Source organism: Mobula hypostoma, chromosome 4, assembly GCF_963921235.1.
Source record: "Mobula hypostoma chromosome 4, sMobHyp1.1, whole genome shotgun sequence".
Lineage (NCBI taxonomy): Eukaryota > Metazoa > Chordata > Chondrichthyes > Myliobatiformes > Myliobatidae > Mobula > Mobula hypostoma.
This window is the reverse complement of record NC_086100.1, coordinates 191,666,079-191,684,901: the sequence shown is the minus strand read 5'-3', so window position 1 is coordinate 191,684,901 and position 18,823 is coordinate 191,666,079. Positions and strand designations below refer to the sequence as shown.

Here is an 18,823-nt window from a genome sequence, read left to right as displayed (position 1 = left end):
CAGATTCAGCCTCACCAATGCCTTATACAACCTCATCATAACATTCCAGCTCTTATACTCAATACTTCGATTAATAAAGGCCAATGTACCAAAAGCTCTCTTTACGACCCTATCTACCTGTGACGACACTTTTAGGGAATTTTGTATCTGTATTCCCAGATCCCTCTGTTCCACTGCACTCCTCAGTGCCTTACCATTAACCCTGTATGTTCTACATTGGTTTGTCCTTCCAACGTGCAGTACCTCACACTTGTCAGTATTAATTGAAACCTATTAATAATCATATGAGGAGCATTTCATTGCTCTGGGCCTGTACTCACTGGAGTTTTAGATGTGGAAAGTTCTAGACAGAGCGGACATGGAGAGGATGTTTCCTATAGTTGGGAAGTCTAGGACCAGAAAGCACAGCCTCAGAATAGAAGGATGTCCTTTTAGAACAGAGATGAGGAGGAATTTATTTAGCCAGATGGTGGTGAATCTGTGGAATTGTTTGTCACACAGAGGGCTGTAGAGGCAGAGTCACTGGATATATTTAAAGTGGAGATTGTTAAATTCTTGATTAGCAAGGCCATCAAAGGTTACAGGGAGAAAGCAGGAGAATGGGGTCATAGGAGACATGATGGAATGGCAGAGCAGTCACGATGGGCTGAACAACCTAATTCTGCTCCTGGGTTAAATGGTTTCATGGTCTGTTGCTTTTAAAGAACTTAATCTCCCTCATACCACAAAGGAATCAAACTGGTGAACTACCTTAGTTAATTTTATTAAGCTCATCAGTCACTCCAGACCTTTACTTTCTCCTATTTCTAGGAGATGGTCTGTGCCACGAAGACAAACAAGATATTCATTCGAAAACACAAAGAGATTCTGCAGATGATGGAAATCAAGAGGAACAGGCACAAAGTGCTAGAGGAACTCAGCAGGTCAGGCAGCATCTACAGAGAGGAATAAACAGTCGACGTTTCCAGCCGAGACCCTTCATCAGGACTGGAGAGGAAGATGGGAGAACCCAGAATACAAGCTGCAGGTGACAGGTGAAGCTAAATGAGGGGGGAGGTAGGTGGGTGGGGGAAGGTCATAGGTGGAAGAGGAAAAGGGCCAAAGAAGAAGGATTTTTTAATATAAACTCCGTACCCACATTATTAGGTACACCTGCAAATCTGCTCAAATCAGCCAATCATGTGACAGCATGGTCAAGAGGTTCAGTTGGTCAAGCGATTCACTTTAGTAGATACACCTGTACACCTGCTCGTTAATGGAAATACCTAATCAGCCAATCATGTGGCAGCAACTCCATGCATAAAAGCACGCAGACATGGTCAAGAGGCTCAGTTGTTTTTCAGACCAAACATCAGAATGGGGAAGAAATGTGATCTCAGTCACTTTGATTGTTGGAGCCTGACAGGGTGTTTGGTGTATCTCAGAAACTGCTGGTCTCCTGCGATTTTCATGCACAACCGTCTCTAGGGTTTACAGAGAATTGTGTGAAAAACAAAAAAAATCTAGTGAGTGGCAGTGGGTGAAAGTGCCTGAGAGGTCAGAGGAGAATAGCTAGACTGATTCAAGTCGACAGGAAACTCAAATAACCACGTGTTACAACAGTGATGTGCAGAAGAGCATCTCTGAATGCACAACACGTCGAAACTTGAAGTGGATAGGCTACACAACAGAAGACCATAAACTTACACTCAGTGGCCATTTCACTGGATACCACCTGTCCCTAATAAAGTGTCCACTGAGTGTGTATATCAAACTACTCTTTGCTTATAATTTTAAAAATTTGTAAGAATAAACAGTGCAATAACTTTTCATTCTCACATTTACAGTCAATGCATTAAATAATATTCTATTGCATTCCTTAAAATTAATTGGACTATTGCCACTCATTTGGTCCCCTGTGGTGGTCCACTACAATAATTGAGGGTCTTCCTCACCCAAACTGGCCCCTCCCTCTCCAGTAGCAGAAGAACCCTATAATGTGGTCCGGCTGCACCAATCTGTTGCAGAGAATGCACCAAGCTTCAGTGCATCCCTCAGCACGTACTCCTGCACCCCAGCTTCGTTCCTCTACGGACATCTCAATGTGCTGGTAGAACAACAAGTTTCAGGCAAAAGACAGAACAAGAGGGAATTTGATAGGATCGATATTCATTCAATCACTCTGCAATTTCTTTTTCTCAAATATAAGTTTCTTCCCTCAGTCTGTGAGTGACTCCATTTAACTAATCATTTCTCTGTGATATATAGAGTCATAGAACACTGCAGCACAGAAGCAGGCCATTCAGCCCATCTTGTCCATGCTGAATTAATCATCTGCCTAGTCCCATGGACTTACACCTGGACCATGTACCAACCCAAATTTCTCTTAAATGTTGCAATTGAAGCCAAATCCGCCAATTCCGCTGGCAGTTCGTTTCGCTCAGTCACCACTCACTGAGTGAAGAAGTTCCCCCTCAAGTTCCCCTTAAATATTTCACCTTTCACCCATCACCCATGACCTCCAGTTCTAGTCTCATCCAACCTCAGTGGAAAAAGCCTGCTTGCGTTTATCTATTTATACTCCTCATAATTTTGTATACCTCTATCAAATCTCCTCCCATTCTTCTACACTCCAGCGACTGTAAAACCATAAGACCGAGGAGCAGAATTAGGCCATTCGGCCCATCAAGTATGCTCTACCATTTCATCGTGGCTGATCTATTTCCCTCTCAACCCCAATCTCCTGCCATCTCCCAATAACATTTCACACTCTGACTAATCAAGAACCTATCAATCTCTTCCTTAAATAAACCTCCATATCCACCTGTGGCAATGAATTCCACAAATTCACCACCCTCTGGCTAAAGAAATTTCTCCTCATCTCTGTTCTAAATGGACGCCCTCTATTTTGATGCTGTGCTCTCTAGTCCTCGATTCCCTCAAAGGAAACATCCTCTTTACATCCACACTTTCGAAGCTTTTCAACATTCGATAGCTTTCAATGAAATTCCCCGCCATCCTTCTAAATTCATCCGAGTACAGGCCCAAGGGCTTCAATCACTGCTCATATGATAACCCTTTCATTGTCATGAACCTCCTCTGAACCCTCTCCAATATCAGCACATCCTTTCTTAAATAATGGGCCCAAAACTGCTCACAATATTACAAGTGAGGCCTCACCAGTGCCTTATAAAGCCTCAACATTACATCCTTGCTTTTATATTCAAGTCCTCTCAAAATGAATGCTAAAATTGGATTCACCTTCCTCACCACTGATTCAACCTGAAAATTAATCTTTAAGAAATCCTGCATGAGGCCTCCCAAGTCCCTTGGCACCTTGGATTTTCGAATTTTCTTCCTGTTTAGAAAATAGTCAATGCTTTGTCTATGAATATGTTTAGAAGGCACTGTAAACAAAAAAGATTTTGTAGATGCTGGAAATCCAGAGTAACACACAAAATGCTGGAAAAACTCAACAGGTCAGGCAGCATCTATGGAGAAGAATTAAGTCTCCTTAACGATGATCCTAGTGAAGGGTCTCGGCCCAAAACGGCAACTGTTAATTCCTATCCATAGATGCTGCCTGCCCTGCTGAGTTTCTCCAGCAATTTGTGTGTGTTACTATAGAAGGTATTGCTCAGTTTGTTTCTTTCTGGATTTCTCATCCAGTTTCCCATTTCCTCAGTCTCCCTTTGCGAAATTCTGAAATCCTCAAGCCCACTGTTTTTTTGGTTCTTTTAAAGCTATCTCCTTTGATTAAATATTATTTTGATATTTTATTTATAGTTAGAGAGATACAGAAGAGATGTCACGGGTGAATTCTTTATGCAGAGTGGTGAGTGTGTGGAATGGGCTGCCGGCAACGGTGGTGGAAGCGGATACGATAGGGTCTTTTAAGAGACTCCTGGATAGGTACATGGAGCTCAGAAAAAGAGAGGTAACCCTAGGTAATTTCTAAGGTAAGGACATGTTTGGCACAGCTTTGTGGCCCGAAGGGCCTGCATTGTGCTGTAGGTTTTCTATGTTTCTAAGTTAAGGCAGCACCATTTTCCCAAATATATTCTTTGTAACCCATGTATTCATTCATTATCCTCAGACGTTTCCACAGCCAAACACCTTCATCATCTGCTATGTTTATCGTATCGTTTTCTTTTATTGAGAGACACAGTAACAGGCCCTTACAGCCCAACAAGCCTGTGCTGCTCAATTAAGCCCTTGTGACCAATTGGGATGTGTGAGGAAGTGGGAGCACCCGGCGGATATCCACGTGGTCACAGGAAGAACATACAAACCCCTTACAGGCAGTGGTGGGAATTGAACCCGGGTCTCGGGTGCTGCCGTTTCAATTTAAGATTAAAAGCAATCTTCACATAAAATGTTACATTATGATTAAATCCCCTTAATTACCAACAACTATCAGATTATTAGGTAATCTTTTTTCATTGCATAAGGAGGAGCTTAGGAGGGTTAATGGCGCCTAACGGCGACTCCTTCGCTTGCATCTTCGGAAACAGCTCTATTTCCATCTTCAATATATCTATTTTTCCCCTTCCGGGTTCTCTTGACCTGGAGTTACACGCTGACTATGGTTCTTTGAGGGAATGGGACCTGCTCTCAGGGTTTCGCGACCGGCCGTTATTGGGCACACCAAGGGCTCAGCCTAAGAGCTCAGCTCGTCTTCAGAGGGCCAAGATCTCATGGCTCTGGAGACGGGCGAATCGAAGGTCAGTGTCTGGGCAGATCGGTGTGTCATGGGAGATGGAAGATCTAAGGCTGTGTGCCCAGAGTCCTGAGACCTTTGGGCATAGAGCTTGGAAAAAGCAACACAATGGACTTTTAACATTGTAAACCAGCGAGCTGTTTGTTATGTCCCCCCTCTCGCTGTGAAACAGAGACACCTCTTTCTCCCTTGTTAGGGAGAGAGAGAGAGCCTGTGGTATGTTGAATACCAGGTGAGCGAGCAGTCATTGGAGTACTGCAAGTCTGTGTCTTTGCTGTTGCTTTGCTCACGCTTGAGTGCTCAGTGGCGGGTGCCGATGCTTTTTTTGCTGGTAGCGGGAGGGGGGATTGTTGGTTGTTGCTGCTTACGCGCGGGAGGGTGGAGAGCTTGGGGGGACTTTGGGGTTCTAACATTTAACTGTCATTCATTCTTTGGGCTCACCTCTGTTTTCATGGATGGATGCGAAGAAAAAGCATTTCAGGATGTATATTGTATACATTTCTCTGACATTAAATGTACCTTTGAAACCTTTGAGACAGTAAGATATAGTAGGAGAATTAGGCCATTTGATCCATTGAGTCTGCTCTGCCATTGCATCACGGCTGATTTATTATCCCTCTCAACCCTATTCTCCTAACTTCTCCCCGTAACTTTTGATGCCCTTACTAATTAATTAAAGACCTATCTACCTCAAGTATACCCAATGACTCATCCTCTACAGCAGTCTGTGGCTATGAATTCCACAGATTCACCACACTCTAGCTAAAGAAATTCCTCCTCACCTCCTTGCATTCTGAAGCTGTGCCCTCTGGTCCAAGACTCCCCACTGTATGAGCATCCTCTCCATGTCCACTATCCAGGCCTTTCAATGTTAGATAGGTTTCAATGAGATCCTCCCCGCCCCCCCACCATCGTTCTTCTAAACTCCAGCCAGTACAGGCCCAGAGTCATCAAACACTCCTCAACACTGATGATGAAATATCCTTTTCCCTATTTAGTTTACCACCGACGGATACTGAAGACTGCCTCTTATACACGCCACAATTCTGTCTCCACAATGTTCTATGAATTTGTTTTGCTTAGTCAAAACGTAGATGAAAGTTCCTTCTAATTATTTGATTACCCTCATTCCTGCACCTCAAATTTGCTGATTTCAAAGTAAATTTATTATCAAAGTATATATATATTTGTCAACATATTATATTAATTAATTAGATTAATTAGATTCAACTTTTTTGTCATTGTGCCGATACAAAGCTAATGAAATGCAGTTAGCATCTGGCCAGAAATGCAAAGAGCAGTGTTATTTACAAAATAACTGTGAATAAAAAGTAAGTGCAACAGCACACAAATATAAAAGTACTGTGCCAGTCCAATATGGGTGCAATACTGCTTAGCGCTGTGATGTGAGGTTCAGCACGGTCACAGCCTCAGGGAAGAAGCTCTTCCTGTGCCTGCTGGTGCGGGAGCGGAGGCTCCTGTAGCGCCTACCGGATGGGAGGAGAGTAAAAAGTCCATGATTAGGGTGAGATGCATCCTTGATAATGCTTTTCACCCTGCCCAGGCAGCGTTTATGGTAGATGTTCTTAATGGTGGGCAATTGGGTATCGATAATCCACTGGACAGTTTTCACCACACGCTGGAGTGCTTTGCGGTCTGATACGGGACAATTGCTGTACCACACAGAGATGCAGTTGGTGAGTATGCTCTCAATGGTACAGCAGTAAAATACGACCCTGAGATTCATTTTCTTGTAGGCATACTCAATAAATCTATAATAGAATAATAACCATAATATAAATGTTTGTAGAATCAACGAAAAACCACACCAACTTGAGTTTTCAACAAGAGTGCAAAAGACAACAAACTGTGCAAATACAAAAAGAATGAAATAATAATAAATAAGTAATAAATAAATATCAAGAACATCAGATGAAGACTCCTTGAAAGTGAGTCCAGTGGTTGTGGGAATACTTCAATGATGGGGAAAGTGAGGTTGAATGAAGTTATCCCCTCTGGTTGAACAGCCTGATGGCTGAGGGGTAATAACTGCTCCTGAACCTGGCGGTGTGAGTCCTGAGGCTGTCACTATGGGTTATATGTCTAAACGCAATCCTACCAACATTTCTTGCCTTTTCCTATACCTTAACTTCACCCAGACCGATTCTATGGAGGGACCGTGCTCAGGCTCCTGCTTACATCAATGATACTAAGATGAGAGTTTCAAGTTTCTAGGGATGATCACAAAACGCCCGACCTGGTCCACCACATAGACACCATGAACAGGAGAGCTTACCAGTGCCTCCACTTCCCCAGGAGGCTCAGGAAATTTTGGCATGTCCCCTATGAACTCCACCAATTTTATAGATGCACTACGGAAAGCATCATATCAGGGTGAATCACCACTTGCGAGAGCAACTACTCTCCCCATGACTGCAAGAAACTGCAAAGAGTTGAGTACACAGCTCAGCACATCATGGAAATCAGCCTCCACTCTGCTCCTACACTTCCTTCTGTCTCAACAAAGCAAAAGATATAATTAAAGACTCCACCCACCTCTTCGATCAAGCGGAAGATACAAAGGCCTGAAAGCATGTGCCACCAGAGTTAAGGACAGCTCCCTGATGTTATAAGGCTATTGTACAGTCATGCAGTACAATAAGATGAACTGCCATCCTCACACTCTACATCATTATGACATTGTACCTTTTTGTCTATGTGCATTGCACTCTGCATTGTGATATTTATTATGCACTCTTATTGTTTTCCCTTTGTACTACCTCAATGTACTTCTGAATACAGATGATCTGTATAGACACTATGAAAGATAGGTTTGTCACTGTATCTCAGAACAACCTTTCCCTCAACATCATATAGTCATAGAGCACTACAACACAGAAACAAGCCCTTCGTTCCATCTAGTCCAGGCTGGACTTTAATTCAGTCTAGGTCGCAACTTGACCATGAACCTCCCATTCGTGCACTTATCCAACTTCTCCTAACTGTTAAAATCAAACCCATATCCACCACTTCCACTGGCAGTTCATTCCACAATCGTACCCACCCTCTCTGAGTGAAGAAATTACCCCCATTTCCCTTTAAGCATTTCACCTTTTACCCTTAACATCATGGACAAGAGAGCTAGTTCTAGAGTCACCCAACCTCAGTGGAAAAAGCCTGCTTGCATTTACCCTATCTATACGCCTCATAATTTTGTATACCTCTAACAAAACTCCCCACATTCTTCTATGTTCTAAGGAGTAAAGTCCTAATGTATTCATCCTTTCCCTGTAACTCAGGTGCTTAAGAACCTACAAAATCCTTGTAACTTTCCTCTGTACTATAAGACCATAAGCTACAGCAGCAGAACTAGGACATTCGGTCCATCAAGTCTGCTCAATCATGGGCTGATCCAATTCTTCCAGTCATCCCCAATCCCCTGCCTTCACCCCATACCCTTTGATGCCCTGGATAATCAAGAACCTACCTATTTCTGTCTTAAATGCACCCAATGATTTGAGCTCCACAGCCGCTCATGACAACAAATTCCACAGATTTGCCACCTTCTGACTAAAGTAATTTCTCCACGTCTCAGTTCTAAAAGGACGTCCTTCAATCCTGAAGTCATGCCCTCTTGTCCTAGACTCCCCTACCATGGGAAATAACTTTGCCATATCTAATCTGTTCAGGCCTTTTAACATTCGGAGTGTTTCTATGAGATCCTCCCTCATTCTCCTGAACTCTAGGGAATACAGCCCAAGAGCTGCTCATACGGTAATCCTTTCATTCCTGGAATCATTCTCATGAATCTTCTCTGAACCCTCTCCAATGTCAGTGTATCCTTTCTAAAATAAGGAGCCCAAAATTGCACACAATACTCCAAGTGTGGTCTCACGAGTGCCTTATAGAGTCTCAACATCACGTCCCTGCTCTTATATTCTATACCTCTAGAAATGAATGTCAACATTGCAGTCACCTTCTTCACCATTGACTCAACCTGGAGGTTAACCTTTAGGGTATCCTGCACAAGGACTCCCAAGTCCGTTGCATCTCTGCATTTTGAATTCTCTCCCCATCTAAATAATAGTCTGCCCATTTATTTCTTCCACCAAAGTGCATGACCATACACTTTCCAACATTATATTTCATTACTCTTTCAATACTTTTCCTGTAGGTAGGTGACCAGAAATGCACACAATACTTCAAATTAAGGCTCACCAATGTCTTATGCAACATCATCATAGCATCCCAACTGCTGACCTCAGTATTTTGATCTGTGAAGGCCAAGATGCCAAAACCACCGTGGCCCAACCACATTGACCTCATATCTCACCAAAGCCTCTACTTCCTCAGGAGGCTAAAGAAAATCGGGATGTCCCCGCCAATCCTTATTATTTTTAATTGATGCACCATAGATAGTCTGCCTAGATGCATAATGGCTTCACGTGGTAATTTCTCTCCACATGACTGCAAGAAACTGCAGAGAGCTGTGGACGCAGCTGAGCACATCACAGGAACCAGCCTCCCATTTACGCTGAACAAGAGAAAAATCTGCAAATACAAGAAATCAAAGCAATACACTCAAAATGCTGGAGGAACTCAGCAGGCCAGGCAGCATCTGTGGAGAAGAGTAAACAGTCGACATTCGGACCAAGATCCTTCATCAGGATTCCCAGCGTCACTCAGTGGCCACTTTATTAAGTACGGTAGGTACCTAATAAAGTGGCCACTAAGTGCAAGCTACATAAATAACTGTTGGGTTTCAAAGAGACTCATTCCAATCTGTTAAGAAAAACATTACACTTGAAGTGCTGATATTTCCTCACTTTTTGTTGACCCCTAAATTGGAAATGCAAGGCCAATTAAATCTCCACACACTTGCATTCAAGCCCAGTGTTAACGAACACAACAGTCAGGAAACAAACCCCCGATCAATTGTTGCACAAACATTCCCTGATTAGCAACAGATATGGCTGCTTCCAATACATCCAATCGGTTCTAATTTGCGTGCAGTGAAACAGCAGAAACTGTAGCAAGATGCCTCGCACCACACTGCAGCACTGCGGCAAAGCTGTGCCTCAGTGTACCAGGCGCCCTTGGGGGAAGAGGATGGCGATGTTGGCAATGAGGTAATGCCAGGAGAATACTCCCAAAGTCAAAACTAATGTCAGTGAGAACAATAATGCACGAATCTCACAGCCACTGAATAGCAACAGATACAAAAATCTAGCCGACAAACAATTCAATACTTCTCTGCGTCGTGCTGATGCTATTAATAACTAATCAAAATGGACGCATCACACAGTCAACACTGGTCCATGATGATTATGTTACACCAAGCTCATTTCAAGATATTAATCTGGTTTGAAACATTGATCGAACAGTCAAGGGGTTGGAAAGAACTAATCCCTGTGGAAAACAGCAAGTTTCATGACATATGCCAGTGATATTAAACCTGATTCTGAACTCTGTCTTACAAGGCAGCTGGGGTTGAGAATTAGATTCAGTGAGGAGCGTAGAGTCCTCAGAAGGCCCACATCAGCTAAATAATCAGATATTTGCGGTGGGGTAGCTGAAGTGATCTCGGGATCTCCGGATAAAAGTTTGAATCCCTGAGCAGCAATTCATTTAATTAATGCACAGAAAACTCTGGATGAACTCGGCTGGTATCTTTGGGGGAAATTGAACAGTCGACATTTCAGGCCGAGACCCTTCATCGGTTCATTTGATTAAACAAGTTCCAGAATAAAGGGTTTGTATCAGTAGTGACGACTGCGAAAGGACCAAGATGTGGTAAAAGTGCAGGGCACCACAGTAACCTAGCAGTTAGAACAAGACCAACGCAGTGCAGGATGACTCGATTACACTATCCATAAGGAGTCTGTACATTCTCCCCGTGAACCGCATGGATTTCCTCCGGGTGCTCCAGTTTCCTCACACAGTCCAAAGGCATAACGATAATTGGTCATTGTAAATATCCTGTGATCAGACTAGGGTTAAATAGGCGGGTTGTTGGACCAGAAGGGCCTGTTCTGTGCTGTATCTCTAAATAAGTAGAAATTATCCTTCGGGATAGGAAGTGTGTCCTAGATACCTGGCGTGGCTTTAGACGCCATTGTAATGTGATTATTTATTTACTGATATACAGTACAGAATAGGACCTTCCAGCTCTTCGAGCCACACTGCCAAGCAATCCTAGCCTAATCATGGGACAATTTACAGCAACCAATTAATCTACCAACCGGTACGTCTTTGGAATGTGGGAGGAAACTGGAGCACCCAGAGGAAACCCATGTGGTCATGGGTAGATCGTACAAACTCCTTACAGGCAGCAATGGGAATTGAACCCTGGTCTCCTGGACCATAAAGCGTTGTGCCAATCACTACGATACTGTGCTGCCCCATATGATTGTACATCCACTCAGTCCAGGGTAGCTGATGATTGGCAGCAAACACTGGGTGTTACACTATTGACAAGTCCTATCAACGAACATAGACATTAAAATAAAACACATCTGATGCTGCATAGTCCCTACCTGTTTGGTCATTGAGTCTATCAGCCGCACGAATAAATCCTGTTCTGTTCGTATTCCTTTGTGGGAAGCCAGGGGGAGGAGAGAATAAAAACAGATTAATATGAATGTTTATACTGGAACTTTTTCACTACACAGTCATAGAACCTTACAACACAGAAACAGGCCCTTCAGCCCATCTAGTTGCTTCTGAACTGTTAATCTGCCTAGTCCCATCAACCTGCACCCGGACCATAGCCCTCCATACCCCTCTCATCTATGTACCTACCCACACTTCTCTTAAACACAACAGTTCATAAACAGACCCTTCAGCCCATCTCGACCCTGCCAAACTGCCTAGTCCCATTGACCTGCACCTGTACCATGGTCCTCCATACGCCTCCCATCTGTTACCTGCCCAAACTTCTCTTCAATGTTGAAATCAAACCCGCATCCACCACTTCCAGTGGCAGCTTGTTCCACACTCTCACCTCTCCCTGAGTGAAGAACTTCCCCCTCATGGCCCCATTAAACAGTTCACCTTTCACCTTTAACCCATGACTTTTAGTCTCTCACAACCGCAGTGGGAAAAAGCCTGCTGGCATTTACCCTGTCTATATCACTCATAAAGACAGAACTAACTTCTCTACCAGACAGTGAAGTAGACATCTATTACAATACCTAAGAGTTATGGGACATAGAACACTATAGCACAGAAACAGGTCCTTTGGCTCATCTAGTCCATGCCAAACTATTACTCTGCATAGCCTCATCGACCTGCACTTCTATTTTGATATTACAAATGACGTTTGCAGAAAACTGTAACCAAAATTGGTGAACCCTCACAGAAATTTCAGCAAAAACCACCTCATATTTGGACGTCAAAGCAACTTGCTTTTTGAAGTACTAGCATCCAAATATTTACCTATCCAAACCTTAATTAGAACAGATGGACAATTCCCTGTTAGACACTGCCAGGGGTGGTGGTAGAGGTAGATACATTAGGGCCACTTAAGAAAGTCTTCGATAGGTAAATCCTTCAAGAGGACCACAGCCTTGCTGTGGGTTGGAGGTTTGTGTGCCTCAATACCCCAGAGAGCTGTGCTGGCTGGTTACAGGGCTTTATGTATGGTCACCCATGCCAATCAGGTCAAAAGGTAGAGTGGTCCACCTGTCCTCCAGGTTTGTAGGTTCAGCTCAGGGCTAACAACCTTGACTGGTAGAACAAAATCGGTATGGAAACAGCAATGAAGAATTCTATCTCTGTGTGCGATGGTATTCCTGAGTCTTCACCTGGGACTTGCATGACTGACAGTAGCGAAAGCCGAGAGGAAGCTACTGCCATGATGAAGGAACGCCTGAACCCACTAGAGATGGAGGACCTTCACTGCTGCCCTAAATGCCAGCGGCATAACAGGCAGTAAGTAGATAGGCACATGGATGAGAGTGAAATGGAGGGCTATGCAGGAGGGAAGATTGACACTAGGTTAAAAGGACATCACGACAGTGTGATAGTTAGCACAACACTTCACAGCGTCAGTGACACGGGTTTAATTCCCGCCACTGCCTGTAAGGAGTTTGTACATTCTCTCTGTGACCGCATGGGTTTCCTCCGGGTGCTCCGGTTTCCTCCCACAGTCCAAAGACGTAAGGATTAGTAGGTTAATTAGTCACATGGGTGTAATTAGGTAGTTCAGGCTCGTTGGGCTGAAGGGCCGGTTACTGTGCGGTATCTCTAAAAAAAAGCATGGTGTGGCCAAAGGGTTTGTACTGTGCTGTAACGTTCCATCCTCTGGGTTACTTTGTTCAGTTAATCTTTATTGTTCTGTCCCTCTCTCTTCCATTTCTTTCCACTTCCTTTAACTTTATTTATCTTCCAAATCGGTTATAACGTTGCCTTTCTATGGTCTCTTACCCTTTCAACAAAACCTCGTGAGCCAAAGCTGCCTCCCAGCCCGGTCAAACAAAATAATTTTTTTTAATAAAACGCAATACCCGCAGAAATATGACAATTCCTCCCTCTGTGTCGGTGGTTCTACTTCATAACTAACTGGAGGTTGGAGCAAAGTAGTCAGAACGCAACCTCAGCCAACAGGCCCTCCGCTGTAGGTTAATAGATCAGATTTGCAAGAGATTCTACAGATGCTGGAAATCCCAAGTAACACGCACACAAAGACTGCCGTTGGAACTCAGCAGGTCAGGTAATGGAAGGGAATAAAGAGCCGGTGTTTCAAGCCGAGATCCGTTATCAGGACCTGCGGAGTTCGCCCAGTATGTTGTCTGTGTTACGTTAGATCACGCACCGAGCTGAATGCGAACCCTCTGCGAGAAGGCATGCGTTGGTTACTGTCTTCGCAATGAGGCACAACCGAAAACGAATCTCAAAGTAGCATATGGTAACACACACGTACTTTGATAATAAATATACTTTGAACTTTGACTTGTTAATAACGCGGAACCCAGCATCGGCTCCGGGCGGATCATTATCGTCTGTGCGGGGAATAAGGTTATGAAACGGTGAATAATTCCTGCAGGACCCGGGAAACGTACACCGCCAAACAAAAATCAGAGTTAAAGACGCTATTCTTGGTCATAAATACAAAAGCGCTCAGTAGGTCAGAGACTGTATGTGTTGGGAGAAACGGCAGCGTGGAGGTTAGCGTATCCGTATTACAGTGCGGGTAACAAAGTTCGATTCCCGGCACTATCCGTAAGGAGTTTGGACGTTCTCCTGTGACCGTGGGGGTTTCCTCCGGGTGCTCCGGTTTCCTCACACATTCCAAAGAAGTGCGGGTTAGAAGCTAAGTTTGTCACATGGGTGTAATAGGACGGCACGCCGTCGTTGCGCCGGATGGGCCTGTAACCTTGTTGTATCTCTGAATAAAATTAAAAATTAGTCATTTCAGGTCAGCCTTCGTCAGTAAACAACTGTTGTCGTTTTGAATCTCCGATCTGAAACGTTAACTGCATTTCTCTCTACAGATGCTGCCTGGTCTGTCACTTCCATCTTTTCTTCTGCTTTTATGAAAGTTATGACGCATCTCCCTCACACAACTGGGCGCAGCAACGGCGGTTTAAATGTGTTTAGCAAATTCCCGCCGACCGTTTGAACCGCAGAAAGCCGTAGACACAGTCAGGTCGATCATGGACACCAGCCTCCCTAGTATCGAGGACATCTTCAAAACGCAAATACTTCAAAAAAAATGGAATCCACCATAACGGACCCCCATCACACAGGACATGCCTTCTTCGGATTGCTACCATCAAGAAAGTGATACAACAGCCTAAAGACACACACTCAGTGTTTTAGAAACAGCTTTTCCCCCTCCGCCAACAGATTTCTGAATGAACAAATACCCCATGCGCACTTTCTCACTATTTTATTCTTTTTTAAAACTCTCTCTTTGCGCTACTTATTTTATTTATAAAACTAGAATTTATATTACAAAAGGAAATATATATTTCTTACAGTAATTTATAGCTTTTATTATTGTATTACAGTGTACAACTGCCGCAAAACAACAGATTTCACGACTAGTTTTACGATGAAGCTTTTATATATAAAATATATGTGGCAACGTTCAGTTTCAGAAATTTGAGATAAACTTTAAATATAATTTTAATTTGTTCTTATTGCTGAATGTATTTAACAGAATAAATATTTAAACATCCTCAATACATGTGTCAAATTACATGAGAACGCTTCCAAAAAACTTATAAGAATGCATATAATAGAAATAGTAGCAAAGTTCTGTGCATAACTTTTACGATGTTACGCTTGTAATTAAACATACTTTTCTCACTTTCTACAAATCGCTGGATTTAAAAAGACGCGAATATTTGCCGTTTTGAAAAACACTTTGAGTCTGTGTAAACAAGGTCCTCATATCGGTGTGTTGCCGGGCGCTAAGTAGAAACACCGGTTTTGAGGGACATTGTTACCCTCCTAGACCGGAGCATGTTTATCTTTTAATATTTATTGTGCATTCTTCCTTCTTAAGTACAATAGTAATTTGTTTAGTGTATGTTGAACTGTTTTAAGAAAGAAACACCACACAAATATCAGGGAACATGAGAATTATTGGGTAAGGGGCGTGCTACGCTTAGCTGTAAGCAATCTCGCTTCGAAAAAAAGAAACAAAACGACGGAAGAGTTTCACTACATACAAGTAAAAAGGCTGAAATATTTGCGCTGGGAGTTTGAGGAGCTCAACAGTGTTTGGCTGCGATTCTTACCGTTACTGTACAGAAGCTGTAATCTGTAGTGAACGCCGTTGTTCGTCTTCTCCCCGTTCTGCTCCTGCGGAAAAGGAATTACCTGTAACTATGATTTAAATGCAAGACGGACAGTGCAATGCAACTTTGCATTTTCTTGAGTTTTATTCTTTCAAAAACAAAATTAAAACTGTCCGAAAAAAATTGCGGTTGTAGAGTTTGCTCAGGTTTTTTTTTTCGCCCGCAGAATAAGGGGGAGAATGACATGGGTAGCGACCAGTTTGAGCAGAATTCTGATCTCGGCGGCTGAAGGGTGTCGAACATTAAAACGGAGGAAACTTCAGGGTGAGAAGGTAGAAAGAGGGCTGAGCGTGGGAGATAAAGGGATGGGGTAGAGTTTAAAGGGAGGCTGAGGAAATGAAAGGGCGCGCAACAAAAGGGGCAAGGGGTGTAAATGTAATTAAGATTAACGACCCGGGAATTTAACGTGGCTGGGCGAGGAGCTGGCATGGAAGGGCAGAAAAAGACGAGGCGAATTTGAAAGAACCGTTATATGAAACTTACTTTTTCCTTCTCTACAAAGTCCACAAAAGCGGTCCTCTCGATCTCCACGGGTTGCCCTTGTCTGTCGTAGAGAGCCAGTACGAAGTGGAAAAAGTTGGACTTGCGGAGATTGGAGGGCGGCTGCTTCTCAAAGTGTGACCGGGCCAAGCCTACCCCACTGCGGGCACAGAACGGCAACACACCCGCCGATTACTAAAGCAATGCACGGCGCAACTCGGACTGACCGTTACACTGAACTCATCGAGGGAATGGATACAGTTACGACCTCGGCGGCGGAAGAGATGGAACAGTTCTTTATCTTTGTAACACAATAAGGTTTTGCATTAAATGAAATTAACATCTTGTTCTTTATGGATGTTGATTTGAATTCTCAATTATACCCCTTACCGCACAGTTAAGTAGCGAATAAAGATGCTTTATTAATCAAGTTGTTCGGAAGTACACCAAGGTAAATTGAAATATCAAACTAGTATAATTTCGCAAATCAGGGGTATATCGTCCTTTCTACATTCGGAGCGCAGTGTATTCAGAGCCAGCGACTGCGGGAGAAAGACGGGACACACACTGAGAGAGAATACTTTAGAAAAGGGTTTGGAAACTTTACACTCTTTGCACTATGTCGACGTGATGTGTAAATGGATGTGCTTGTGCAGAATGAGATCGGTCGGAAAAAAATAGGAAGAAAGTAATGGCCAGTGAAAACTATCTCTAATGTACCAGGTTCTCGTCACGTTATAGTTGTTTATTCCAATTTACAGTCGGCGAAGGCTGGCGAGCTGAGAGAAGTTTTAGAAACGGACCCAGGGTGAGTGGGCGAATTCTGTACCAAAGTTGAAATTCCCAATTCCTCTCTCAGACGGGGTGGGAAGGGGGCGAAATGAACGAACGAGAAACGTAAATAGAAAGAGAGCGGGAGGTGGACAGAGAGATAAAGAACAGAACAATATAGGCAGAACAATATAGGAACAGAACAATATAGATGGGAAGTGGGAAAATTAGAGGGAAATAAAATCGGAGAGAGAGAGGGGACGTAAAAATGAAAAGATAAACAGAGCGAGAGGAGATTTTTTTAAAAGAGTGCAAAGAGATCGGCTCAATAAAAAGAGGCAGGGAGAGAGAGAATGTCGGACAAAGCAACTTGACGGGGGTGGGGGCATATTTAATTCATTTTATCTTCAGCTCTCTGAAAGATCGAGATATTCCCTCTCTATCTCTCTGTCTCCCGCTCTCTCTCGCTCTCTCTCTCTCTCACACACACACACACATACACAGAGAGAGAGAGAGAGAGAGAGAGAGAGAGAGAGAGAGAGAGAGAGTGAGAGAGAGAGAGACAGACAGAGAGAGACAGAGAGACAGAGAGCAAAGTCCCATCCGGAGAGTACGAGGGCCAGTAATCCAGGACTCGTCGTCAACCCGTACACATGGGGCAACGGCAGAAATTGAAGCCAGCATTCCCAGCCACACAATCAACCCCTCACCTCACATTCTGCCCCCCCCCCCCCGCCGTGGTGCCCCACCGACGAAAGAGAGAGCCCGCACTAACCTCTGGGCTGCTGTGTTGGCGTCCAGTATCCCGCCGGACTGAATCCAGGAGCGAACGGGATTCATCCCGGCAACCAAAGGTTCCTCCTTCATGTTTAAACCACCTCTCGGCATGTTCTCCTGAAGGGTAAACATTAAGCCAGCCTTCGTGTCTGCCTGCCTGCCGTCCTGTGTACGGCTTCCAGGAGAGCCGTAGTAGTTATTATGTGAGTGTATGTGAATTTGTTTGGTGTGTTCTGTGTCGCTGCCAGTCCACGCTGCCGTCCCCACAGATATCCCCCGAGCAAGCGGCTGATGTAAGAGAAGGAGAGGAGAGAGAGAGTTGCGCTTGAGATTAGTCTCCCCTCCTCGGCTCTCAATGAGAGGTGAACATGTTGGCTTTTGGAAGCGCTATCTTCTCATTCAGCAGCGCGAAGTTGTATCCGACACCGCCGGTGTGAGCCACAGAGAGAGGGATGGAGGAAGCAAAGCGGGTTTTCAGATCCTGAAAGCAACGCTACGGAGAGGGAGTTATCCATATAACGATCCAAAGATTGAGGAAAGCTTTTTCCTTTCCTGCATGCCTTCCCCCCTCCCTCCCTCTCCACCCCACCTACTCCCCTACCCCGGGGGAGAATGGCGTGGTTTGCAGTTCAGCGATTGTCTCCTATCCCCTCTCTTTCTCTGTCCCCCTCCCCTCCCCTCCCTCCCTCCCTCCCTCCCCGACTCTTTGTGACTCTGCTATCCCAAAGGAATGCACCTTCTCTTGGGCTTGCAAGTTGCCAACTCTCCCTCCCTCCCACCCACCCACCCAAGAGCTGGAGGGGGGGGGGCGAGCTAGTGGAAGGGATAGGGAGGAGGTGGAAGATCCGGGGGGGTGTGGTTTCCATTCCAAATAAGGGCACCCTTATTTACATCTCTCGTCGAGCTTCCTCCAGGATTGGCTGGAGGCGGAGTCGCAACGATGACATCAGTCACCGCTCACGTCACTCGCCGAGTTCCAAATAAGAAATGACATTTCAGGTAGAGTTTTAACTCTTTGAGGACCAGATTGTCAAGCGCATGGTTTAAAGCCTAAATCGGCAACATGCGCAACATCATCACATATAAAAATATAGGTGATATTCATATTATCTTTTTGTAGAAATTATCTGAAATACAGGGCGCATCAAAGTAAATTTATTATAAAAATTAACATATTACACCATACACCACCCTGATTCATTTTCTTGCGGGCATTTACAGTAAATACAAGGAAACATAATAGAATTAATGAAAAACTGCACACAACAAAGATAGGCAAATGGCCAAT

The 18,823-nt window shown here is 44.1% G+C and overlaps 1 protein-coding gene across 1 annotated transcript in view; it reads right to left on the bottom strand.

Moving 5' to 3' along the window:
- Positions 1-18,070, bottom strand: part of LOC134345011 (transcription factor COE3-like) — a 496,949-nt gene extending 478,879 nt beyond the window's left edge. The window contains exons 1-4 of the mRNA XM_063045143.1: positions 17,534-18,070; positions 15,991-16,147; positions 15,448-15,511; positions 11,236-11,291 (exon numbers count right to left, since the gene is read on the bottom strand). Coding sequence (XP_062901213.1) covers positions 11,236-11,291; positions 15,448-15,511; positions 15,991-16,147; positions 17,534-17,667 — 411 coding nt within the window. The 5' untranslated portion in view covers positions 17,668-18,070. The remainder of the gene's footprint in view (positions 1-11,235; positions 11,292-15,447; positions 15,512-15,990; positions 16,148-17,533) is intronic.
- Positions 18,071-18,823: the final 753 nt, after the last annotated feature.